At 35.9% G+C, this 27,909-nt stretch overlaps 1 protein-coding gene across 3 annotated transcripts in view; it reads left to right on the plus strand.

Moving 5' to 3' along the window:
- Positions 1-27,909, plus strand: part of SLC49A4 (solute carrier family 49 member 4) — a 199,767-nt gene that overhangs the window by 115,594 nt on the left and 56,264 nt on the right. The window contains exon 9 of one of the 3 annotated variants that reach the window (XM_051985412.1): positions 20,773-20,963. The exons of 1 other annotated variant lie outside the window; for it this stretch is intronic. In XM_051985412.1, coding sequence (XP_051841372.1) covers positions 20,773-20,948 — 176 coding nt within the window. In that variant the 3' untranslated portion in view covers positions 20,949-20,963. Of the gene's footprint in view, positions 1-20,772; positions 20,964-21,024; positions 21,693-27,909 lie in introns of those variants that run through there. One more of the 3 variants, XM_051985413.1, reaches the window with a different exon arrangement.

Below are 27,909 nucleotides of genomic sequence, written 5' to 3' on the forward strand. Positions count from 1 at the left end.
ATAAAGCTTTTTAATATACCATCTAAATATAATATGGAATGATTTATGTTTCTTAAATAGCTAGTATTGCAGTTTAAATAACTAATATTGTTTTACTATTATAATAGCATATATAATTAGCATATAGTAATTTTTTTGTCACAGTTTGGGTTATATATACTGTGATGACCGTATATTTAAAATCAGCCGGAGTCAGGAATTCAGGTTAAGGGGAAAATCTTCAATCTTTATTGAAGTGGAGAAGGATTGCGATAGCAATATAGGCAGACAGGAAGCCAGCTAGCAGAGGGGGGTTGGAGGTGAAGGACAGTTGTTATAGCAATGCGAGCAGCTGTGACAAGAAGCCAGCCAGCAGTCTCTCCTTCCGATTCCCTTTCCACTCCCTTGCCTCCACCCACCAAAATTGTCATTTCCTATACAACACATCAGGACTTGCACAAAGAGTGGGCCGGGGCCATTCTTTCTCCAAGCATATATATTGATAGAGTATAGTCCAACTGCTATTTAGCCTCACGTGCTTGGGTCATCAGTGCATCAACTCAAACCTCAGCCTATTACATCTCCTGCTTTTTTTTGTTTTAGAACACAGGTGGTCATGCCATCCCTGACTCCTCAGGGAGGTCAGAGCCCCCAAGGGGAGGTGATCACACCCTCCCTGACTTCTCAGGAAAGGAAGTGAAAGCACTGAAAAGGAGAGGATCACGACACTCTCCTCCCCCCCCCCCCCCTCGCCCTCCCCCTGACTTCTTAGGAAGGGAGGTGAAAGCACTAAAAAGGAGATGATCACGCCCTCCCTGACATCTCAGGAAGAGAGATGTAAAGCACCAAAGGGAAGTAGGGGTTGCTAGCCGGTCTCTGGGGCTGAAGGGTCTTATTAGAAACAGGTATGCACAAACCCATCAGCATGGGGAGGTATTACACAAGCACACAGCAATAACGCAGAGGTTATTAGTGATGACTCTCCTCACAGTCAGTACAGGCTTGATGTGATGTAACAAACATGAATTATACACCCAAGTAACGGTATAACAAACAATATAAATCAACATAGTGTTGTAAAAGATTGCCAGAAGTCCTAGAAGGAGAGTATGTAAACAGCAGTCACACATATGCCTTCTTCAGCAGCCAAGAGATAATCCAAAACCAATCTATTGTCCATTGCTTCACATATCAGGGAATCCAATGATCCCCCCCAAGTTTTTGAAGTCCTGCAAAAGTATTTTTATGTGTTAGGGAATCCAATGATTCCAGCAGATTTTGAAGTCCTGTAAGAGTCTTATGATTTCTCAGAAAATCCAATGATTCCTGAGGGTTTTCAAGTCCTACAACAATCTTATTATGTCTCAGAGAATCCAATGATTCCTGAGGGTTTTCAAGTCCTACAACAATCTTATTATGTCTCAGAGAATCCAATGATTCCTCAGGGTTTTGAAGTCTAACAATTTTCTGTGTCCATGAGTCATATGCCATAACTGTCAGGCTCTTTCAATGGTGAGCACAATCAGCAACAGAACCACCTGATATTTCTTGGGTCTTCTCCTTCGTTTCAAGGGTCTGCTCTGTCTCTCTGCAATGGATAAGGCAAATATGGCTCGTTGGCACCCATCTGATTCCTTCTCCACCTGTAAAAATATAAGCAAACCCTCTTCCCCAAGCACTTAACCTATCTAATTCCCTTCTATTTACCACTTTTCTGAATCACTTCACATCACCTGGCAATTATCTAAAAATAGTGGAGCTGTTTGCACTGGACACTGCCCTGTTGTGTTAAAAGGCCTGTAAGCTCCCCAACTGTAATGCTGATTGCTTTTCTGTTGGTTGATGACATCAGAGTCCTGAATTTCTAAAGATCTCTGGGTGTAACCTCAGTTGCTATCATGCCCCACCTATCTTTTGATTGATACCTTGGAGCTGGGCCCTGCCTCTCATTTCTCTGGGTCAATCTACATTCAGAGGCCCAGTAAAAGCCTCGGTTACATTTTGGACATGGGGTTTTGGGTTTTATTCTCTCACCCTGTCTTCTCACTCTATCTCCATATCTACAATGAACTCTCAAACATCCAACTTTTCTACACTGAAAGCATCTATGAGTTTCTCTAGAATTCCTTTGCCAAGAAGGACCCTGTCTTTCCATATTCAACATAGTTTGGGTATAATAAGCATTTATACCCACTGTGGCACAGTGTCTTATGATCTCCTCTAAAGGAGCATCCTTGCACAGTCCTAGTATAATTCTTCTGCAAACCTCATTAGCATTTTCCTTCGCAAGTTGCCTTATCATAATGTCCATTACTGCATTTTCACCATTAGTTTGTATGACAGCTGTCTGCAAACATCCCACAAAGTCAGCAAAGGGTTCATTTGGCCCTTGTGTTATGTTTGTGAAGGCCCCACCCTTGTCTTCTTTATTGTGAAGAGAAGCCCATGCTTTGATAGCATTAGCAGCAATTTGCTCATATGCTGCTCTGGAATAATTAATCTGTACTCGACGTCTGCATAGGAACCTACACCTGTTAGGAGGTCATAGGTGATTGCAGCATGAACTCCACTCTATTTTGTTGGGCTTGTATCCTACAGAGCTCACTATATTCAGAAAGGCACAAGTAGTTTTGTCCAAATTCTAGGCATATCCTTGCTATAGATTTCCAGTCATTAGGGGTCAAGATTTCAAAAGCCAAATTCTGTAATAACATCTTAACATAAGCTGATGTAGCCCCATAAAGAGTGCAAGCTTTTTTCAGGTCTTTGAGGATTTCTATATCAAAAGGAGCATATTTTCTACTTTTTTGACCTGAATAATTAAACTGTTGAATTACAGGAAAAATGTGGTGTTGAAATTCCAATACATTTCTCCCTTCCTCTTTGGCCTTAATTAGTCCCTTTTGCAATCTACTCAAAGGAGCAGCTGGATGCAGGGGGAAAGGTGCTGGTACTGTCACTGCCCACCCCACCCCCCACTACCACTCCTCCCTTCATTCCAGAGGGTGGAGTTGACTGAGGAGAGTCAATTACCTGCTCCTCAGGTGGGGCTGAAGCTGCCTCAGATTCACCACACCCTTGAGCCTCCCTTAAGCCTCCCTGCCCTGTGGGGATGTGGCCATTAATCTGTTCTTTGTCTTCCTCCTTTATCTCAGGCTTCCCCATTTGGCTATTCCTAGAATTTTTTTTCCTTTTCTTCTAGAATTTACACGGTTTCTTAAGGCCAACTGTATTATATTGTATACATAGAATGCCTGGATGGAAATTGAATGAGGACCATTTTCATTGTAATAAGCGGAGAGCTGTTGACCAATCAATACCCAGTTATCTGGAGAGACTTGCTCTTCCTCTAAGAACCGAGGGGAGGTGTGTTTTAATGTACTCAGAAGTCTAGCTGCCTGTTCCCAAGTTATAAGTAGCCCTTGTCCTTCTATCAGCTTAAGCAGGCTTTCTATAGTGCCACTCTTAGGTGGGGCTGGGGGTGGGGGGGTTGGGGTGGGGGAAGGAGAATCTTTAGCTAGGATCTGTCCCATTTCAACCAAAAAAGGTTATACTCACCTAAGTTCCTGGTCACTGGAGACTTCTTCAGTGAAAGTAGGGTCCTTGGTTCTCACACTTGGGCGCCAAATGTGATGACCGCGTATTTAAAGTCAGCCTGAGTCAGGAACTCAGGTTAAGGGGAAAATCTTCATCCTTTATTCTCAGGAGAGAGAATTCTCATTAGAGGTGAAGAAGGGTTGTGATAGTAATATGGGCAGCTGCAACAGGAAGCCTGCTAACAGAGGGGGATCGGAGGTGGAGGGCCGTCATGATAGCAATGCAAGCAGCTATGTCAAGATGCCCGCCAGCAGTCTCTCTTTCCCCTTCCTTTTCCACTCCCCTGCCTCCACCCACCAAAATCATCATTTCCTATACAACACATCAGGACTTGCACAAAGAGTGGGCAGGGCCATTCTTTCTCCAAGCTTATATATTAATAGAGTATGGTCCAATTACTATTTAACCTCACATGCTTGGGTCCTCAGTGCATCAACTCAAACCTCAGCCCATTACAATATACCATCTAAATATAATATAGATTAGATAGATAGTAAGTTACAAGGATGGGTGTGTGTCGGGGTGTGCCTTTCAGCTTGATTATATGGAGGGCAGTTACTTTAGCCTTCATTCAAAAGACTTGAAGGCATTCCATTTTAAATCTTAATCTGGATAATTCACATCCTCCCTAATGATTAGAAATCCCTACTCTGATCATCTATTTATTTCACATTTATCAGGCTTTATAATAGAGTGGGGTAGAAAGAAGACATAATCCTGGTAGTAAAATATATGATAATTATCAGTTCACTTAAACATCTTTACTCAATTTTCTCATCTGTAAAATCATGGAGATTGTACCATATGACTTCTTAGATCTCTTCCAGTTCTAAATGCATGATCTTTGGCCTTCCTCTCATTTTAGGGACATTTGATGGAACATTTTGAGTTCTTTTCTTTTAAACATTACATATGTGTGTGTGCACACACACAACATATCTTCAGCACTTATCTCTCCCTGATCTTGTTGAGTATGAGAGATTAGATTAAAATTATAGAATCTTTTTTTTCTAATCATAGCATATTTAAACTGGAAATATTAAAAATCATAAAATCCAACCTCTTTTTTTTTTTTTTTTTTGGTGGGAGAAAACTGAGGCCCAAATGTGTTAGATGATTTGCCCAAAGTTACACATTTAGCAGTTTGCATACTTAATTAGTGATAGAATTGGGTCAGAACTTATATCTCTTGATCCCTAGCATTATAATGACCTCTCTCCTTTTCTTGTACCTTAACTGTCTACCCAAAAAGGCAGCCTAAGAAAATAGACATAAATAATGAATATAAAAATGAATTTTTAACAAGTAGATATTTCTGACATTAAAAATGTCTCATATGGGATATACACATAAATTTGAAATTTTCCCAAATGGAATTCTCTAAGTTAACGATGTCATTGACTTGTTAACTCTATTTTTATCCCCTGCCCTTGCCCTTGCCCTTGATTTTTCCTATACTCTCACCAGTGTGGTATGGACTAGATAAGAGCTTGGTTTAGAATTTTGGTATGTATATTCCAATGTTTTATTACAACAGACTTTTGACAAAGAGAGGAAGGGGAAGCCTATTCAGGACCTAGGCTATCATCATGGTTGGGAAATCTTGGTGAAAAGACTCTCCACCAATGAAGATTGGCAGATGTTCTTCAATGTAGATTCTTAGAAAGTTATCTGGGGCTCTAAGAGGTTAAGCCATGTCACATAATTGATAAAGGCAGGACTGGAACTCAAATCTACTTGATCTGAGGTAGACTTTCTATCTTAGCAAAGGCTAAAGTGATAAATTATTTAGTTTTTCTTTTGTGTCTTTTGTGCTTAATAGTATACTTCAAAGATAACAATCTCTAATTAAATGCTTATTAATGGATTTACCCCTAAAATAGAAATTCATTTTGTGGTTATTTTTATCTTTTATGTCACTTGGTGTTATTTAAATTAGACTTAAACAGTTTGTACTGATGATATCTTAGGTGAAAAATGTTTGAATTTAGGGTTAGGGTTAGGGTTATTTCCAATATATCAATTATTAAGCATTTATTAAGTATTTCACTAGCACAGGTACTGTGCTAAGAATACAAAGAAAGTAAAACCATAATTCTTGTCCTCACATTCTCATGAGGGTAGGAAAGAGGATGATAATAGAAAACACAAACATAAAAGACATATAAGTTATAGATGAGGGATAATGTATTCAGATATCATCCTTATAAAATGTAGAATTCTTTGCATTGTGCTGACTGATAATAATGTAATGACAAATGAATTGAGGTCAGAAGATTAATCCAGGTTTTGGTTCTTGCCATTAGATTTAAACTTGTATTCAGCATAAAGCTAATTTGGATTGAATTTTAACTACTACAGAAATTCAGGTGAAACTTAATGTCTTTTATGTCATGTAATTATTTATTTGCAGAAATTAAAGAAGAAATCTTAAGGAATCAATATTTTTGTCAATACAGTAAATAAAACAACATAAAAATTAAAGTTTGTAGTTCCTATTCTTTGCAGAAAATAAAATCACAGGTATAACATTTTCTATGAAGAATCAGAAAATTTTTGAGCTCATAGGGAGATTGATTTAAGAAATCATAGCATTAGATTAAAGGTGAGGACCCTTAATAACTTTATTTTGTTTTGTTTTGTTTTTTAATATAGCATTGTCACTAAGTACAGTGATGCCTCCACTTAACCAGCACTCAAATATCAAGCATTCTCAAAAGCATTAAATAGCTAGGAACCTGAGAGTAATCCAAAAAGCCTCCCAACTTCTGTAGCAATAAAAAAATAATTGAGCTAGACTAAAAATTTGAAGATTATAGTAACAGTGAGACAATTGTTTATTCTTTCTGGCAGAAGAAACAGAACCATCTTGTTATCTGATTTGTGTTGTTAAAGCCATTTCTTGACAGCAGGAAAGCAAAGGAGAAGTGGTGGAATAGGAATAGGGAAGAAGAGAAATTAATAAAAGGAAGAGTGGTCTGAAGAAGGAAGACTGGAACTTTGGATTACAGGAGTATTGATAGATGTTAAAAATGATGACATTGAGAGGGGTTGACAGTGGGGGGGGGGGGAAGTGGTAATGAAGACCATCAGTTAAGAAAATGATATCTGAGACAAATTAAGCTTTTCTGGACCAAAACATAGGAATGCTGGGCCATAGGTGAAGTGTGCCTAGAATTTGTAATAGAGAATCAAAGAAAATCTGAGCAAAACCTGACACTGCCTTAGTTACTGCGAGAAATTTCCAAAGGTTTCAGAGAAAGAATAGAGAGGATCCCTTGGACTCAAATTCTGTCAGGCCAAATCAACCCAGATAGGTTGAGAGGTGCACAAGAATGAAATTCTGAAGGCAAACAAACATATGACAATTTCAGTGAAGAGTGAATTTTTAAAAGAGGATAATATGGTTATACAGGGAATTCACTGTCCAAATTAAAAAATTTTTAAAGATACATACAAAATGAAGCAAGAAAAGATGAATTTTAAAATGTAACATGATCATGTGAGAATAATGTCAAGAGTGATAAAGCTCAGGATAAGTTGATGGATAAAGCTAAGGCTAATTGAATTTCTTTTTTCTTATTTTGTTTTAAGCTATATTGGGGAAAGGAGAAGAATGAAAGAAAGAATTGGGCTACTGTTTTGAGATGAGGGTTATAGGAATTGATAACAGAGCAGACTACTCTTATCTGCAAAGGGGAATGATCTTTAGAACAGAATAAAAATGGCTAACAGGGAGTTGATACTCAAATAAGGAACAAAACATCTTTTTTTAGTTGCCTTTGAGACCGTCAGCCAGCCCAGGAGAAGTAGTTCCTTGCCAGGGTGCTCAAAGAATTTGTAGATGGGATCCTTGAACCACTTTTACTAATTTTCCTTTGAAAATTCATAGAGAATTGTAGAGAGACCAAGCTAAGCGGTGGCCCGGGGTTGTAAAAAGGAAAAAACTGCAAACTGTAGGAAAAGGAGCTCAACTTGTATTCTTGACAAAATTCACATCTAGAAATGTGAAAAGGTCCATTAGTGAAAAAAAAGTAGTGATGCCAGCATAACTTCGTCAAGAACAGTCATTCAGGGTATGAGCTCCCAGAGTTAATACATCAAGGAAAGTACAAATGGAAGAAAAATCTCTGTTTAATTGAAGCAGTTGGCAAAATTTGTTATGCTTTTATGAACATCTATAGACTTGTCCAGTTGAATGGATTCAGAACTGGTTGAATGTTCACCTCCAAACAGTCCCCAGTACTGATCCTTTATCAGCTTAGGTGATCTTGGCTAGAATGCTATCAGCATCTGTGTTTGGCCCTGTGCCATTTCCCATTTTTATCAGGATCCAGAAAGATCTCAACAGGCTAGAACATTAGACTGAAGCTAATAAGAAAAATTGTAATAGTGATTAATGTAAAGTCTTATACCTGAGTTTTTTAAATTAGCTTCAAAAGTACATGCTGTGGGAGTTGTAGTTAGATAACAGTTTGACTCAGATCTAAGGATTTTAGTAACATATATGAATCAACTGTGTGAAATCAACAGATTACTAATACAAATTTTAAATTGCATTAGTGTCTAAGATCCTTCTTGAATGTCATATAAGCTAACACAGAAAGAAACCCTGAGTAAGAGAAAGGAGGGGAATCATGTGGCAACCAAGTCACACACCTTCACCTATCATCATCTTCCTACTCTAGGAGGGACAAAACCCAAAGTCTTGAACCCCAAACCTTGGGAATGAGAACCTTCCAAACCACCAAATCCAGCTTCTAGAGCTATCATTGAGGGAAGAAATCATTGTGCAGAAAGGGACTTATCACTATCTGCAGCAACTCCTGACCAGTTACCAAGAATGGGTAAATAGGTGCTAGAGCCCAGGGGGGCACAGTGCCCTCCCCTCAGAATACCAGCCCTCACAGTTGTCATTCATGAGAAAGTCCAGCCATGACAACTGGTTGCTATACACAGGGAAAACCTGGCCGAAGTTGTGGGAAGACAGGAGGCAACATGTGCCAAGCGGGTCTAGCCACCACCACTACCACCACCACCATTGAACTATAACCCCTTTAGACCCTGATGGAAGCACCCCAGGACAAGGAATCTAAGCGCTTTCAGAAGAGTGACTTTCAGGAATGACATTAAAGAAGAGGAGTCAACATCTGCTTTGTGGCTGCATCCTGAGGGCCACAGGATATTTGGATTGTCTCCTTACTTAGAATACAAACTATTTGACACCAGAGATGGCTTTGCTTTCCTGTTTTTTGCCTAGAACATAGCAATGTACTTTGCACCAAGCAAGTGCTTAATATATGTCTTATTCATTCAAGATTAGAGATGGAACAATTCTATTATGTTGTGACTTACCGAGACCACATCTACAGTGTTGGGTGAGTTGTGAAGACCACGTTTTAGGAATGCTTTCAGTCATACAGAAGATGCTCAAGTACTTCAGGATCGTGCCATATGAAGAACTGGAAATATTTAACCTATAAAAGCAACAAAGCTGTTTAACTTAGGAAAGAGAAAATTTTTCTGAGACATGATCATTATCTTCAATTTGAAGGGCAGTCCCATAGAAGTATGCTGGATATGTTTAGCTTGGCTCAAAAGAACAAACCTAGCAGCAGTGGGTAAAAATATCAGGAAAAAAAAAAAAAGCAGAGTTAGGCTAATTCTAAGAGGAAATGCCCTAAGATTAAAACAATCTAAAAGTAGGATGGGATATTTCAGGAGATTTTAAAGGGATCCATACATTTTTAAAACCAGAAAGCATCCAAAAGAAGCAAAGACCACAGATACTATAAAGAGGATAAATGAGGGAACAAAAATCTCCTAGGAGATAAGGAGTGATCTGGCAGGCATAGGGAAAGGAATTAGAGTTGCTAAAGGAAAGGATAATTCTTCTGAGATAGGGGGGCCACATGAGGTTGGTATAGGAAATACTGAGGTGAAATAGAAGGCAATGAGAAATCTTAGTAGTATTCTTCAATTAAGTAAAGCAGAAAATAAGTCATTTCATGAGAGCTAGGAAGAATAGGTAGATCGGGGGTTTCTCATTTCCAAAGGAATTTCCAAAGTGGCTAAGTTTTGGAATGGTTGCTACATGTTAGGGAATCAACAAAGAAAAATTTAAAGATTTTGCTAAGCAGTTTCTAGGATGAAGATGAACAGCTTTAATTTGTAGCAAGCCAGGTCTTCATGATTTTGTGATTCTATGCAATCTATAATTGGAAGTAGAAAATGGGATAATTGAAATGATGGAGAGTTTAGGAATAGCACAGCCAACATAATAGAAGTTCAGAGAATCAGGTATATGTTGATGCTAGTGGGTATAATAGGAAAATAAAAACACACTAGGAAGATAGTCTTTTCTCTACTAACCACTGAACAAAGATTATTTAAACTCTGCCAATGGCTTTAGCTCTTGTACTATTATGTGTTTGTGGGTTTTAGGGTTGTTGGAGTTTTTTTTTTAAACCATTATGGAGATTTTCACCCTTGTCCTTTATAGTGGTCATAGACTATTTAAAGACCATTAATAACAAAACTATTGAATAACTGATGGACAAGATGAAAGAAAAAGTTAAACAACTTGCAAATTAGGGTAATAATTTGTTTTTTATGTGTGTTCTTTTACCTTTTATATATAAGGGTAGTAGTTTCTATTTATACTTTCTTGGTACAATCTTTTTATTAGTTTAAATAATTTTTGGAATGATTATTTTAAGATCATTTTGAAGTGAAGGACTGTTATTTGGAATTTTTATTTAGATTCTTTGTTAGTATGGACTAATTTTAGTTACTTTTTTCAAAGCAATTATAAGCCAGAAAAAAAAATGAGCAAGTACTAGCAGTCTTCTAGTTAAAAAACTCCACAATTAATGTTTTTTTTAATTGTTGATTTTATCATCAGATACAAAAAAATTTGTCCTCCAATGTCAAATAGCTTAGCGTATTTGATCATGAAGAATCAAATGTATTAGAATCTAAGATAACTTATTTCATTGGGTATTCAATGATACCCTAGAAATTTTGTTGTTCAGTTGTTTTAGTCTTGTCCAACTCTTCATGGTCCCATGGACCATTGCACACTAGCCTCTTCTATCACCTTCTATCTGTTGAAGTCTCTCCAAGTTCACAGTCATTATTTCCATAACACTACCTATCCTTCTCATATTCTAGTATCATCTTTACCTTTTGTCTCTAACATCAGAGTCTTTTCCAGTGAGTGCCATCTTTTCAGTAAGTAGCCAGAATATTTAAGCTTCAGCTTTAGTATTGAATTAATTTCTTTAAATATTGATTAATTTGATCTCCTTGCTGTCCAAGGGAATATCCAAAGTCTTCTCTAGCACCACAATTTGAAAGCATTAGTTCTGCAGTGCTCAGCTTTCCTTATTGTCCAACTCTCACAGCTATACATTGCTGCTGGAAAAAAAAAAATATGCTCTCCAGATTTGTCATAATTTTCCTTCCAAGGAGCAAGCGTTTTTTTTTTTTTTTTTAATTTTATGGCTTCGATCACTGTCTACAGTGACCTTTGAGCCCCCAAATATAAAATCTGACATTGCTTCCATTTCTTCTCCCTCTGTTTGCCAGGAAGTAATAGGATCAGTTGCCAAAATCTTAGGGTTTTTTGGGTTTCGTTTGTTTTTGTTTTGTTTTGTTGTTTTTTTCTTTTGATGTTTAGCATCAAACTAGCTTTTGCACTCTTCTCTTTCACTTTCATCAAATAGCTTCTTACTTCTTCTTCAGTTTTTGCTGTCAGGGTGGTACAATCCACATATCTAAGATTGTTGATGTTTCTCCCAGCCACATTTAATTTCATCTTTTGTTCATTCAACCTGGCGTTCTGTATGATGTACTCTGCATGCAAGTTAAATAAAGTGACGAGGCTATACAGGTTCCTCAGGAGGCAAGGAAGATGATCTAATACTCCTATCTCTTTAAGGACTTTTCTTGTGATTTATACAGTCATAAGCTTTAGTGTAGTGAATGAAGCATAAGTAGATGTTTTTCTGGAACTCCCTTTACTTCTTCCAGAATCTAGCAAATGTTGGCAATTTGGTCTCTAGTTCCTCTGCCTCTTTGAAAACCTGTCTGTTTTTCTGGTAATTCTTGTTCACATATTACTGAAACCTAGCTTGCATAACCATGCTAGCATGTGAAATGAGTACAATTATTTCATAATTTGAACATTCCTTAGCATTGCGCTTCTTTAGGACTGAGATGTAAACTAATCTTTTCCAATCCAATGGTGACTAGTAAGTTTTCCAAATTTGCTGCCATACTGAGTGTAGCACCTGGAGAACCATACTGGTAAGTTTTCCAAATTTACTGGCATACTGGGTGTAGCCTCTAGAGAACTATACTTATAAAGATCTTGTCAGCCAGTTAATTTATAAGCATTTTCTTTTTAAGCTCCTCCTGTGTTGCAGATATTATGCTTGGGTATTGGTGAAACAAAGAATGAAAATAATCCTTCATCTTAATATTTACATTTTAATGGAGAAGATAACATATATACATATATGCATATGTATATATATGTAAATTTATACAGACTAAATAGATATAAATATAAGGTTGGGGGAGCAGTTGGGGGAAACTTCCTTTAGTAAAAGCTTCCTTTAGAATGTGGTGCTTTGATCCGAGAGTCGTGAAGGGTTCTAGGAAATGAAATTAAGGAGAGATAGATTTCAGGTCTGAAATAGCCAGTACAAAGACTAGAGATGGAAAATGGAATGTTATGTATGGTGAACAGAGACTACCATTTTGGTTGAACCTTGGAGTTCAAATTCAGCAGTAGTGTACTTAAAAGCTAGAAAAATGGTTAGGGGCCTGATTGGAGGAAGATGAAAAAGCAGACAGAGGAATTTCTGTTTTAGCCAAAGACAATAGGAAGTCACTGGAGTTAATTGAGTAGAAAATATGGTCAGATTTATACATTTGAGGAAAATCCCTTTATATATGTAAAAGTTTTACTGGGTAATAAGAACTAACCAATCAATATTTGACTTGCTAGATACAATTACCAACAAATTAGATTTTTTTTCTTCTTTAAATGAGTAATTCAAAATAAATTTTAACCTCTTTAAACTTTTTAAGTTTGATGTTTCACATGAAGAAGAATAATGTTAGGAAATCTAACTGAGCATCTTGGAAACCAGTTTTCCCCTAAAGAAAAAAAATCAGCTTTCCTAAGCCCAGTTCTTTAGGAAATGGGAAGCATGAAATCTTTAAAGGTTCCTTGTACATTAGAATTTTAAAGAGACATACACATAAAGAAAAAGTGAAAGTTGCCACCCTTTTTTGCTTCAACTTCACCAAATTAGTCTAGGAATTCTTTCCATTCTTATTGGCTAATTTGCATTGTGGCATTTCAAGTCAAGAGCCATATGACATTTGAATATTTTGTTAAATTATAGCCCTGAGCAAGATATCCTGAAAATAGTTAAGCTATTTCATGATTGTTATTAAATGAAGAGACAGAGTACTTTTGTAGACTTTATTGTTGCATCTTTAATCATGATCTAAAAATACACTGAGGAAGAAGGGAATAATGCTTACCTATGTTTAAAAACACTTTCTGTTCTTCTTCCTTTTGAACTTAAAATCCAGGCAAAAAAATAAGACCAGACATACATTTTGATTGGGGATAAATATATATCCAAAAACTCGTATCTAGAATCAAATACTAAGGAAAAAACATTTGGCTTATCAAAAGAAAAAAGAAGTGAAAAATGATCAGTTTGAGAATTCCTTTGATTCCTTTCTTTGAAGTTTTCCTTTACAGTTGATATCAACTCACAATTATGAAATGGTTTAAGGTTTGTGAATCATTTCCCCTAAAACAATCCGTGAGTTACTACTACTACATTTTGAAGCTGAGCTTGACTCGTTTAGGTCGTAAAATAATTTGTCAGCTCTCTTGAAACTCTTTCCCTCCCCATTCCAGAATAAGACTAATAACTTACATATAATGCTAGAATTTTAGTATTTACAATATCCTTTTCATTACAATATTTTGTGAAGTTTGAAATGAAAGCAGCATCTCATTTTCTCTAATTAGAAAACTAAATCGTAGAGCCATCAAATGCTTTACTCTTTGCACTGGTCCATGTTGCCTAGTCATCAGAGATAGAGTCAGACCTTTAAGGAACAGGTCACTAGGAAAGAGGAGCTTTAAATTTATATTTCCCTTTCCTTTTGCCTCTAAGACAGATAAATTAGTAGCTTGACTTGTTCCATGCACACCATGAACAATTATAGTCTGTTCTGCCAGTGCCTTTGAAAGAAACTTTAGACCCCACCAGGATCTACAGAAAACTTAAAAGCTCCACATAGTGTAAAGTCACATGCAATTACAATTATCTTTAAAAATAGACTGTGAAGTAATACTTGATTTAAAAAGGGAAGACGGAGAAGAAAGCTCCTGGTAGCATTTTTTCTACTTCCATTTGGCAAAAGTTTTTCATGTGATTATTTTTTTTTTATTTGCTTCTAAGATATTTTGCTATGGATGAGTTAAGATTAATCCTTTGTTTTTTTCCAGATAATCCCTTTAATCTGTTTTTTAAAAAAAGCTAAATTCATTCAAACTTCCACCTTCTAAATAGAAAAGCCAGTGTTTTGCCCACATCTTTACTGTGTCAATTTTGAGGTTTGGGTTTGTTTTTGAAGCTGGTTGAGATGTCCTCAGATAAGATACTTTTTCTGATAGCAAAATGTTGGTAGTAGTGGTAGAAATAATAGATAATTGCATTTACTTATCACTTTTGGTTTGCAAAACACTTTATTTGGTTTGCAAAACACTTTAAACTCTTTTATTCTCATGATAACTCTTTGAGATGGATGCAATTACTGATGCAGTTAGTGACGGTGCAGAGAGTTGTGAGAATTGGGGTGGGAATCCCCTCAGCGTGTAGATCCAACATGAAAGAATTCGTGAACCCTAAAAGTCTGAAAGGCAAAAGGGAAGTTTATTGGCACTGAAAAGCCAGCTTTCCTAGGAAGACAGATGGCTGAGTGGCAAGAGGTCCTGGCAGAGAAATAACAAAAGGTTATCACTGAGAAGAGGGTTTCTTCCCAGTAGGCAGGAGTCCTGGCAGGCAGCTTTGCCAAGAAGAGAGCTTCATTGGCAAACCATAATTCCTGTTTCCAACTAATGCAAAGATTTGGAGTTCAGAATAGTCATTTTATTGGTAGTCTGAGGGTAAGGCTTCCATTGAATGAGATTCCTTCAATGTTGTCACTGCCCCCAGGCCTAGATTTCCAGTTGAATGAGACCACTTAAATTCAAGCTACTGGGAGTGATCTTGGGTTAATCTTAATGAAATCACTTAACTGCCCTGAAGGGTGGGTCCCTGGCAGGAGAGTTTCAGGTTTCACTCCCATCATTTCTATCCTTATTTTACAGATGAGGAAATTGAGAATGAGAAAGGTTAAATGACTTATCCAGGTGACATAGCTGGTTAGTGTCAGTAGCAGAATTTGCATTTTGGTCTTCCTCTTTCTAATTTCAGCCCTCTCTCCTCTGTGCCACCTGAGGCCTCTGCAGTCAGTTTTATAGGAGTATCTGCTTTTTAGAAGAGCCATTATGGTTAAGAAATAACTATTAAGATGCAAGAAATCAGTGTGAATTCAGATGTACAAGTAGAAGAGGTAGCAAAAAATGAAGCTGATAAGACAAGTCTGGAGTTTGGGTTTTTTTATTTTCCTTTAGAAAACCTTATGGTTAAAATTGTAAACCTGTTTTTCTCCTTCACTAGAGCATGACTTTTACTAACTTCTTGGGGGGCCTTGGAGGGATCAAGTGTAGGAGCCCAGGAAATTGACTTTTCTGATTTCTTATAATGAGTCAGTGCAGGGGAAGAAATATAGAATGAATTAGACACAGAAGACTTCAGTTCTCATCTAGGTTCTGCTTGTCATTTGAAAAATGTGAGTGAATTAGACTATCTCAGTGGTGGTGAGCTCAGATAAAAAGGGAGGGAGGGCCTCTTAACTCTATGCGACTACATGTTGACTTGGAAAACCTTTTATTAACATGATTTATATAGAATGTTTTTATTTATTTTGTTAAATATTTCCCAATTTTAATCCATTTCAGGCTCCACTCTTAAGTGTTTGACATCTCTGGACTAAATGATCTCCAAGGTTTTTTTCCAGCTCTAGCATTCTTTGTGATTATATTTACTCCACATAGCTTTCTGCTGTTTTGTAGGCCTTAAGAGATAAAATTAAAGGTATGCTGGATCCAATCCAATTCAGCTCAAGAACTGATTGTTAATTTTTAATGTGAGCTTTTTTTGTGGTTGTTCAGTCATTTAAGTCACGTCTGATGCTTCATGATCCCATGTGGTGTTTTCTTGGCAAAGATACTGGAGTGTTTTGTCATTTCTTTCTCTAGAAGCTTTTAAACTTAAGTAATCAGCATACCTACAAATCAGGGCTTGATTTTTTTGTTTTGTTTTGTTGATTGTCATATTTAAAGTAAGGGAGAAAATGTAAATTCTATAATGCAGATTCAACTTAAAAGTATGCTATGGGTATATCCCTCCCCCCCCCAAAAAAAAAAAAAAAAAAAAAGTTGGTTCTTAAATATTTGCCCTGTTTATAATGTAATCATTTTGTCAACAGGAAAATGTATTTGGGTAAATAATAGTCAAGAAAAATACTTTTGTTTCTATAAGAATGTATACAAAAGCAGCATGATATATTCTAAGAAACTGGCTCATAATTCAATTCTTAATCAGAAGGAGATGTAGCCAATTCCCACTCATCAGGAGTCAAATATCTTTAGAAGGAAGCTCAGGACAGTTTTATAAGAAGCATGTCCTAACTTTTAAATGAATATTGGAACCTAAACCTGTTTGTTTCTGATGAAAATAAGGAAATTTTGATAGATCATAGAATATTGATTTATCCATGTCTTATAGTATTGATTTGTAAGGGAAAACTAATCAGCTATATTTTCTGAAATAAATAAAGCCTATTAATCCCCTCCATACCTTTCAATCCTGCATATGTATTATCATGTGCCCTAAGCTGTGGTCAATTAAATTTCATTTGGAATATTATTCTGATAATTTTTATCAGACTCATCTCCCTTAATCAGAGCTTTCCAGGTACTTGGACAGATGAATTATTTAAAGGAGACAGCAGATATCATGGAAAGAACCACTGGACTTTGCTAGGAGATCTGGGTTCTGTTCCTAACTTTGGCATTTGCTCTCTGAATCTGTTTCTTTATTATCTTTAGCATAATGATACTTGTGCCACTTGTTTCATCATGTTATGGGAAGGAAAGAATCTTATACAAAAAATTAAAGCATTATATATATATATGTATGTATGTATGTATGTATGTATGTATACATATATATGTGAGTTTTTATTATCAATAAATATCATTCTAAACATATGTACATATTTATCATGCTACACAAGAAAAATTGAATCAAAAGGTAAAAGAAAGAAAAAACAGGAAAAAAAACAAACAAAAAAACAAAACACCAACAAAAGGTGAAAACACTATGTTGTAATCTATATTCAGAACCCCACAGTTCTCTCTCTTGGTGCAGATGGTTCTCTCTCTCTCACAAGTCTATTAAAATTAGCCCGAATCACTTCATTGCTGAAAAGAACCATTTCCATCAGAATTGATCACTGCATAATCTTGTTGCTGTGTACAATGTTTTCTTAGTTCAGTTCACTTAGTGTCAGTTCATGTAAGTCTCTTTAGGCCTCTATGAAATCTTCCTGCTGATTGTTTCTTACAGAACAATAATATTCCATAACATTCATGTACCACAATTTATTCAGCCATTCTCCAACTGATGGGCTTCCACTCAGTTTCCAGTTCTTTGCCTCTACAAAAAGGGTTGCTACAAACATTTTTGCACATGTGGGTCATTCTCCCTTTAATATGATTTCTTTGAGATATAGACCCAATAAAGACCACCAGCATATATTTTTGGACAGACTGAATGAACAGTGAGCTGGGTTTCAAATTGCACAGAAGAAAGATTGCCTTTGGGAAATTATACTGTTTTTACTGGCCCCTAATTTTTTTCCTAAAACAAAATTTCCATCTTTTTAACACCAATATTTTTCCAGTGCTATTATATAGCTATGTCATGGAATATTAGTTTCTGAAAAACTGAAACAGGGTGAAAAATTATGTAGTATAGATGGAAGCAGGTTATAACATTACAAAGAATTAGATAAGAGAAGGAATATAAAGGATGTCATCAAAGAAAGTATATGGTCACAAAAAATGGGGCCAAATGTGGCAATTCTTTCCTGTAATCCCACTCCTGCGGATGCTGATTGGTGGATTGCTTGAATTTGAAAGGTCTGAGTGGCACTAAGCTCACTAAATTTTGATGATGAGTTCAAGGGAACATCAGGCTGCCTAATGATGGGCTGCAAGTAGAGCAGCTCAAGTTTTCCTTGCCCCTAAATAGTGGGATCAGAATTAGGAGTGGCTAGTGTGTAACTAGCCTGGGCAAGATAGGAAGACCTAGTCTCAAAATGGGGGGAAAAGGCTTCAGGGGAACAAGACTAATCACATGGTTAAATTGAAGAATAAGCAATTGACAGAGAGCTTACTTACCATCTAGAGAATGTGAGGAAGGCTCTTGACATATTGGTGGTAGGACTCTTTGTGATATATTTATGGGAGCACATAAACAAGGCTGGCACAGGATATTCAGATGCTTGTGATCTTCATCCCTGGAGGGAATACCTGTATTAGTGAGATGACTGGAGTAGTAAAAGTCCAAAGGTCTGTTACAGAGAGAGAGTGAAAATGTCTTCGTATTTGAACAGAAATCTGTAGTCTTAGATCCCTTATTTGGAATGAGCACATGATTTGAGTTACCTGGATTCAAAACATCTTTGTGACCTTGAGCAAATCCCTGAAGCAAATCCTTCCACTTTTAAAGCCTCTGAACTGTCTAAATCAGAGCCCCTGGGATTCCCAGGAATGTCACATATTACTTAAAAGTCACAATATATATATATGAAAACCAGTACCTTCATTTTACTTAATTCTGCTTGTTTTGAAGTAATTGTTTAAAAAAAAAAAAACAGATTAATGTACTATGAGATAAATCAATAACTAAAATAAATTTTTGCTTTTGTTAGTGTTTACTTATTACCAAATCTGGATATGTGTTTTTCTTTCTTTTTTTTTTTTTAATTTTTATTTAATAATTACTTTATATTGACAGAATTCATGCCAGGGTATTTTTTTTTTTTACAACATTATCCCTTGCACTCGTTTCTGTTCCGATTTTTTTCCCCTCCCTCCCTCTACCCCCTCCCCTAGATGGCAAGCAGTCCTTTATAGGTTGGATATGTTGCAGTATGGATATGTGTTTTTCAACAGTATAAAATTAGCAACACTTTTATTTCATATGTCAGAAATAAAGCATTTTGAATATAGATCCAATTCACCTTAATTAATGACCCATTCTTCTATTAGTGAAAATTGACAAGTTGTTCCATTTTGAGGTAATAATCAGAAAACATGCTGGGTTTCTTAAGGTCAAAATGACCTTTTAAAATATTCATCATATAGTTAAATCAGGGAAAGCCTGGAATAAAACTTTCCATAAAAGGAGTATTGAAAATGTAAGTCTTTGTGTTAGAAAACGTTCAGCTGGAAGATGACCTATACTGTCAACCTATGAGATAACATATCTACTTCAAAAATGAGGAAAATGTGGGTCTACAAAGTATGCTAAACATAATCTAGAGAGAAGCTCCCTGCAGCTTGATTTTAAACTCCTAATTGTGTTTTCCATTCTTGAGTATAAATTGCTTTTTTTTTTTTTAGCCATGTGAATTCGGGATTCAGGCAAGGCAGCAGTGCTAAGTTTTTTAATATAACTGCTAGAAACTGAGGCAGGATTTAGAATTTTGCATGAATACTGAGGTAAAACATACAGTTTTAAATGGATAGGTTTCTTCAGCAAATTGGAGGTACACAAGTGTTTTTATTCATAATTGCAAAGTTTTTTTTTTTAAATGGGGTGGCAGAGAAGAGAGTTATTCCTTTTTTATTTTCCACTGCTATATTTCCCAACCCCACTGGAATATTCCTTGTATTAAAGAAAAACAGTGAATCAAAACCAATCCTTGCAAAGACCTTATGTAAAAGGAAATGTAACATTTGAGGCTTGGATCAACCATTTCTCTTTTGAAGGAAGAAGTGTGCTTCATGATCTATCTAGAAGTAAGATTGATTCTAATATTTCATGAGTTTTGCTGCTGACTACGGTGTTGTTTCATTTACTTTATTGTAGCTTTTGTGTATATTTTCCTGGTGCCTGGCTTTATTTTTTTTTTAATTTTCCAAATAAATAATTAAACTGTTTTTAAGATAATTGTACTATATGCTCCACTTCACCTAAAACCACACTCTCAACTGAGATTCTGGAAGAGAACTCTGTACAAAGGATGGAGAAGGAGAGGGAAGATGCTAGAGGGATAGAACAGACCCAGTTCTTTCTTCTCTTCTCTACTCACCTTCCAGACTTTAGCCACTCCATGGTCTTGAAATGAAAATTAGAGACCAAGGTGGCACTTAACAGTTAACCTATTAAAGACTCCTGATTTAAGAGAGAATTTTAGAACCCATCAGAAATAGATCTTTAACATATTAATACTGGAACAGAAAAGGAGTTAGGTTAAAAGATTAAACTTTAAAGTAGCACATAAAAGTTATTTTCTATTCTGGTATTTAGTTCCCCTGTGTAAAATTAGCCCAGGAGCCAAAACTACAGTTCTGTTAGAGGAACATCACAGATGAGGAACACAGAATAAAGCCTTTTTTTTTTTTTTAAGCTTGTTTGTGGTTTAATTTGTTTGATTTGACTTGTTAAATGCTATAGATTTTATGTAAGATTTTATTCCTTATTTTTTATGTTTATTAGATTATTTGTGTTTGTTAATGGTTTAAAGGTATAATAAAAATGTATAATAAAATTTAATTTCCCTACCCAAAGAGGTATAGTTCTTACATCTCCAACTCTAGCACATTTAGTTATTTATCTCTTAGGAAGAGATTGTTGGGAAGAGGAAGACTGCATTTGGGACCATGACAGAAGACATTTTAAAATTAACAAATTGACATTTGAGGGTGATTTGTTTTCCCTTGAAAGTGATAGATTTTTTTTTTTTTTGCCCCTAAAGTCAGCTGTGAAAAGTCATCAATAATGTTGACTAAAAGCACTGCACAGCAAAGCCCCAGAATCTATGTTGTATATCATTCAGTCACAAGCCACATTGTCAGTTTATTGAAAGCTGTTTCCAGCCTGTCAGGTAAGTTTTGTTTTAACTGCTTTTTTAAGTGCCGAGTAGATTGCTAGGGAACTGAAGCTGACATTTTGCTACTGTATTACCTGGATTTTTTGTTTTAACTACAAATTTTGTTTTGTTTTGCAGAGTTGTCTTGGTTCAACTGGTGCCTTCCTGGGTCGTGTTTGCTCAGTCTGCTCCTCATTTTGTGCTTCAGGGAATCTTATGATAGACTGTACCTTGATGTTGTTGTCTCAGTTTGATAGCACAGACTGGGGGAGATTTGCAGAGACTGGCATCACAACGGCGTCCCAGACGTTTGCTTGGAATTGCACAACTAAATGGAGGGGAAAGAGAAGAGATTAAATTTTTGGAGGCTTTAATAGGGTACAGATTTTTATTTTTATGTTTATTTAATTACTACTAAGTAACAATGATGCAAGACTTGAGTGGTAATAGATGATTTTAAAATATACCTATTTGGCGTACAGATGTCTGATTTGGGGGCTGGAGGCCTGCTCTCTTTCAGAAAAATAGTCCCTGAAATAGGTTGGTGTCCATTCTTTTACTAGTGTTAAATTACTAAGTGATTAAATATGGTCATGAAGAGGAACTGACAGGTAATATTGGGTCAATTTCCTCTACTATCATAAGATTCCTTCCCTGAGTCACTGATAGAATAGGAAAAATGTCAGTAACTTCTTTAGAAGTTTAAAACGTGTACCAGATTTTAATATAACGTGGCCAACAAATGTGTAAATTACAGAATAACCTACTTGTACACTACTTTTTTTCTAATAAAACCATTTCTTATATGACTCTTTATTTTTAATTAGATCAGACTCCTCCAGCTCCCTCCAGTAAACTGCACATATAGTCCAAAAACTGCACATATAGTTGGACTGCCTTCTAGTACACTCATCATTTTATCTTGGATTCAGATTGTTGATTTGACTTTGAAATATAATTTAGTTTCCTCATGTACCCTACAAAGTGATTTTTAGTTCAGATATCCTAAATTTTTAGCATATTTGCTATCAGTGTGATAGTTCAATTTCCCTATTATTAGTCCTTTCTTTCTGAATGGTATATATTGCTTTTGTTAATAGCGAAATGACAAATCACATGGGAATGTTAAATCTTCCCATTCCATCGATTTAAGCATGGAGTGGAAAGTCTAGGCCCAACATGTGCCTACCTGCATCTTGGTTAAGTAGACATAATTTATGACTTTCAGTCACTTTGAAACTTGGTCAATCTGCTGGTGGTTTCTGAATTATATTCTTGTAGTTGTTTTGTTTTGTAAATTGTTCCATTCTGGATGTGTTCAGTGGATGTGTCCCATGGTGAGAGGCTAGCTTTCTCAAGAAGAGCCCAGTGGTTGCTCTCAGGACATAAAGTTTAGTGGGCTTGGGGCACCACGCATTCTGAGGAAAAAAGCAAGGGGAAAACACTGCTCCTCCGTCATCTCCGACTCTGCTACTTTCTGGCCTGCCTTGAACGTGTAACGGCTTTGTTAGTAGAACTTTGTTTAAGCAGAATAGTTCTCTCTTTGCCGGAGGCAGACATGAGACTAAAATTAAGGGAACGACCAGATGATTGTTCTATCTTGATGGAGAAAGCTCCTGCGCGCTCCCATTTTACACAGGCCGGCTATTCCCTGCGTACACGATCCAGGTGCCCCTGCTTTCCTCCCTTCTGCTGCCCTTCAGTGTCCTTTGTGCTTAGAACTGCAAGGCTGTCCATCACAGCCCTAACCCCAGGAGGAGGCGCGGGAATGAAGCGAGACAGCAGCAACTTCTTCTTGTCTTTCTCTAAGCCTCAAACCTAAAAATAGCACTTGTCAGTCACTTGCATAATATCTCTATCTGCAACCTCAGGCTCTCTGGGCATCCACTTTTCAGGACCTGGAAGGGATTTGTTGGAAGGACTGAGACAGGAATTTTGAGAAAGCCATGTTCCAATTGACCTTGACATCTATTATTAACATTATTACTTTTCTTTAGTAAATGGGAAATGAAAATCTTAAAGATTAATTCTGGTTGTTTAAGGTCTAAGTAAGTCATATCTTTATTTTGTAGTGAAAGTGTCAAGGGAATGGATGGAAAAAAAGGATATATATTTAATGTTAAAAGTATGCATTTGAGGAATTTGGTATATATAATTCTGTTCCAGCAAGAAATCTTTCTGGAGAATATTCTACTCATAATTAATAACTCTTTAAAAATCACAATGTTATATGAAGATCTGAGTGGCATTTGTGAAAAAAGTATAGTATCTAGTGTCATACACAAATAACTTACTGGTTCCAGTGAAGTCCAGATGAGAAATGATTGATTGTTAAGTCTCTGTCACCTAATAGATACGTGTTTGTAAGTGAAACAGCATGCATGAAATGGATTTGGCTTTTGCTTCTCTATCAGATCAGTATAGCTCAGAGTCTTTTCTTCCAAGCAGTTTTAAGCCTCAGATGGGAAACTTTTAGAAAGAGCCAAAATAATTTGAGGAAACATCTTAAAAAAAAAAAAAAAAAAAAAACTATGATTTTTAAAATTTCAAGTCATCTTAATAGTAAAAGTCATATTTTATTGTTATTTTTGCTTCTAAGTGTACATCAAAATATTGTTGGGGCATGGGCTATTTTTGACACCATGTGAATGAGATAGGTTATAAAATTATGAAGTGTAGATCTCAAAGAACCTTAAGGGGTCATCTGGTCCAAAATCCTCATTTTACATATGAAAAAACAGCAAGAGAAGGTCATAAAGGCAATGGGAGGTCTAGGCAGGACTAAACCCTTAGTTCCAACACTTCAGTTCTTTTTCCACTACATCAGAATTTCAGTCTAATTTTAACATCTTTGTAGTGCTCATTAATAATTTTTCTCATAATTCTTTTTTTAAAAAGATTACTTAATGGTTGTGAAGCTGTTACAGTGGAAACAAGAGGGACAAAGATTAAAGTTAGCTGTTTGTAGATGAGATTTTTTTTCTTTCCCTCTACAAGCATTCTTAGTTCTATGAGACTGTTAAATCTTTCATTGGGATGGGTGGAATAATATAAGATTCTATAAAAGAAAAGAAAGAGCCTAGTCTTACTGAATTAAACAATATAGAAGAAAAGTTAATTTGTGCTCCAAGCAGAACTTCAGTTTGTACCATGCCAATAAACAGGTTTCATTTTAATGCATAGTATCTTTTTGTGCAGTATCCTCAGTGAAAGTAGGCAAATTTGTGTATCTGCAAATATTATTGCTTAAATGTGAAGGAAGGTATTATTACTAAAAGACAAAAAGCTGCAAATACCCTTCATAGAGTGTATTTAAATGTATGTGGCTTGAGAGAGACCTAACACCATTCAGTGTTCACATCTGTCTATTGAAGGAGAAAGTTAAATTTTGCTTATATGAAATTCAGCTATTAAAATATATTTACTAAAGAATTTTCTAACTGAAGATGTTAAACACTAAGTACTTACTTTTCAGTAACTCCTTCTGTTAAGTGGCAGAAAGCATTTTGCCTTTTGTGTTTAAGATTATCCATATTTTAAATTCAAGTTTAACTTGGCAAACTAAATAGGAAACTTAAGTTAATGTGAAATATATTCATTTCCTTAGTGACACATTGAAATGACAATCCCAACTGCAAATCCAGGACATTGGCAGGTACATCCTAACTGCTTCACTGCCCTCCCATTTCCCTTATGTTAACCTAGCTCTGTGAGACACTAGTCCTTTACAAAGAGGACTGACAAATGCTTCTGTAATTTTGCAATGAAAAGTAATCTAGATTAAACCAGAAAGTAGGTGACTGGATATATGAAATCAAAACTTTTATAATCCAGACTTTTGACAAAATCAGAGCTGTCTTCTCATTTATTAAAAATCACACTGTCATTGCTAATTATCATTATATTCTCATGGAATGTTAAAGCTGGAAAGGATTCTGACAGTCATTTTTCTCCAAGACTGTGTGGTAGGAAATAGAAAAGTAACTGGTATTTATATAGTACTTTATAGTTAAAAGGCAGTCCCAAATGTCTCATTTGGTCCCAACAATCCTTTCATACAAGCAGGACCATGTCAATACCAATCACTTTTTACTCATGAGGAAACTGAGGGCTTGAGAAATAAAGAGGCCGTGAGGATCACAAAGCTCATCAGTGTAAGCCCCAGGACAAGAACCCAGGTGACTCGACTTCCAGTGTAGTTGTCTTTGTGAATATGTTCTCTTTGAATACCACAGGCAGAATTCTCAAAATGGTATTTGAAAACTGAAACCTGTTGGGAACTCTTTCATAGTCATAGGAATAAACTTTTCCATAGAAAGAGTTTCAGAGGCGTCCTGGAGTCAGAAAAAAGGCACTTGACTTGGAATCAGTTTAAATTCTGCTTCTGCCATTTGAACAAATCCCTGAACTGATAATGAGCCTTGGTTTCTTATCTTTAAAATGGCAATAATTGCATTAACCTTACCTACCTCGTAGGATTTAAATCAAACAAAATAATGTAAGTGAACATACTTTTTAACTGGACCAGGAATGTTAATAATTCAACATTATAATCTCATTGATGTGGCTCTTCCTTCCATTGATGCGGTTAACCATCCATCTATGGTTCCTCGTTCTGTATAGTTCTTAGTTATTCTCATAGATCCATTTAATGAGTTAGCAGCCTTCCATATTTTGTGGGTCCCAGGCCCTCATCCTACTTTTCCTATCATCCATTTTCTTGATGATAATTCTTATTATGCCATTTCTTTATCAGTTATCCCTGGAGATAATACTAAGGCTACTTACAGATGCTATTTATTTCTCTGTTATTGCTTTTTGAGTCATCCACAGCTTTGATATTTGAGAAATCATGATGTTCCAAGTTTCACAAGCAGACAGCATTGCTGGAAGAATATTTGTGTTGAGTTGTTTGTTTGTTTTAATATAGACTTTTGTTCTAGGAAGCATATGAGATCATTAAAAGCAATTTCCTAACTGCAATCCAGATGACTTTATTCCTATTGTTCAAATCTGATCCTGATTCATAATCCATATACTATGCTTGTCCCAGATGTATGCTATGGTTAGTTGCATGGGGCATATTTAGTCTGGATGTAAGGAGAAAACTTATTAAAAATTAGAGCCATCCAAGATTTAAATGGTCTTCAGGAAAAATCAGTTCTGTGTCCTCTCACCCCAGACGTCTTCATTCAAAGAGTGAATGATCACATAGGTACTTCATAGAGATAAGTCTTATTCAATTAATTATAAGTTGGACTTGATGACTACTGAGCTTCTGTGATTCTGTGAACTCAATAGGCTGACCATCCAACAGTATGTTAAAGTCTGAACAAAAGTCAATTTTAAGTCATTTTTCACACCAACTTCTTTTAAGTAATCATGGATCTCTTTGAAAAAGTCCTAAAGTAGTCCACCACTTGATGTAATAAACATAATATCATCCACAGTCGAAAACATCTAGAGAATATCACTTATGTATAGAGGATCTCTTTTCATTTTAGACCTTGTACAAGGTATCTTCCTTAACATAGCCAATACCTATTTTATCCTTCTCCTGATAATAAGATCATTGAAAGAAATTATATCTCTGATTATATTTTTCAAGTAATCTTATGTGATATTAACACATGTATAAGAAGTTTTCTGTTGCATTACAAAGTCAATTTTTTTTTAATTAAGAGCATATGCAGCAGAATCTTGTATTCTCTGCACTTTTTTAGCAGTTGTATGACTATAAAGAGGGGGTCTACTGTACAGAATTCTTTAAAAACCTCCTATTCCATTCTCATATTTTCATCAAGAATATAGATCATTCTCATAAGGGTTGTATCAAAAGGGGAAGATAGGCATCCATGTGTGTTATTATTGATGTTCTCAGTCATCTTTTTTGAAAATAATAGTTTTATTTGCTTTTTTAATGCTATTCCTCTCTCTGTGTAGACTTCTCAAAACAATACCTTTGGAAATGGTAAATTTCCATGGATATTTTCAGTGTCCATTTTCTAGTCTATCCATTAGTCCCAGGATCATCCTCTCAAATACCAGCTTAACTTCCTTAGAGCATAGTTTGAAGTGTTGGGATTCAAATTTTGTGTTTTGATACTACTGATAATGAATATTGATTGGCGCAGAAGCAATGACAAGTTTGTTCCATTTTCCATTTGTTCTGGCAGCTTCATCTCTCAGACTTCTCAAGATGATACAAACCTGGTAGGATTTTACATTAAGCTTTCTATAGATTGTTTTTGCTTCTACTACTTTCTCCTGTTTTATGAGATTCTCCTGCTTGCAATTAACTACCATCAGCCTCCATATATAATATATAAATGTCTTTTACAAATGAGTTTGTATTCCAAACTATTGTTGCTTTTGGCCAGTATTTCTCTCATCTTGGCAGGAAGACCTAGTGATTGCTAGCTAAACATGATTTCTCGCCCCTTCATTGAGTCAAATGCTTTATTGCAGAAAATGATGATAATCAAGGTCAGTAGCATTGTCTTTTTCTATTTGCTCTTTTCATACTAATGGTTCCTTTGAATACATTGGGTTGAAATTATTGCAGAAGTATGCCATATTTTTTCATCTTTTAGCCTCTAATTTGATGTTGATTTTGACCTTTGCAGGGATCTAACTTAACAGCACACAAAAAGCTGATTCTGATATGACTGGCATTAGTAAAAAGCTATTCCCTACCTGTTAAATATAGAAAGTTTCATTTTCTGTAAAGTTATTTGGTGTTTGCCACGTCTTTCACCTTTCAACTCTCTTCTACAACAAAGTATTGAAGATATATGGGCAGGAGGCTGATGAATATCTAAAATCAGCTTTTGGCCTCTTCCATCTCACAAACCTTAGCATTCCAACATGCTTTTTAATATGCTCCTCTGGCCTACCCTCCCAAATACAAGTGTATGCATGGTTTTGATTTGAGGAATGTAGTCAGGTACAGGTATCAGCAAAGAAGCTCTAATTATTATCATGCTGGGTTGTGTGGTGGTTGCTGTTGCTGTTCATATTCAT

The sequence above is a fragment of the Antechinus flavipes genome, chromosome 3, assembly GCF_016432865.1.
Source record: "Antechinus flavipes isolate AdamAnt ecotype Samford, QLD, Australia chromosome 3, AdamAnt_v2, whole genome shotgun sequence".
Classification (NCBI taxonomy): Eukaryota; Metazoa; Chordata; class Mammalia; order Dasyuromorphia; family Dasyuridae; genus Antechinus; species Antechinus flavipes.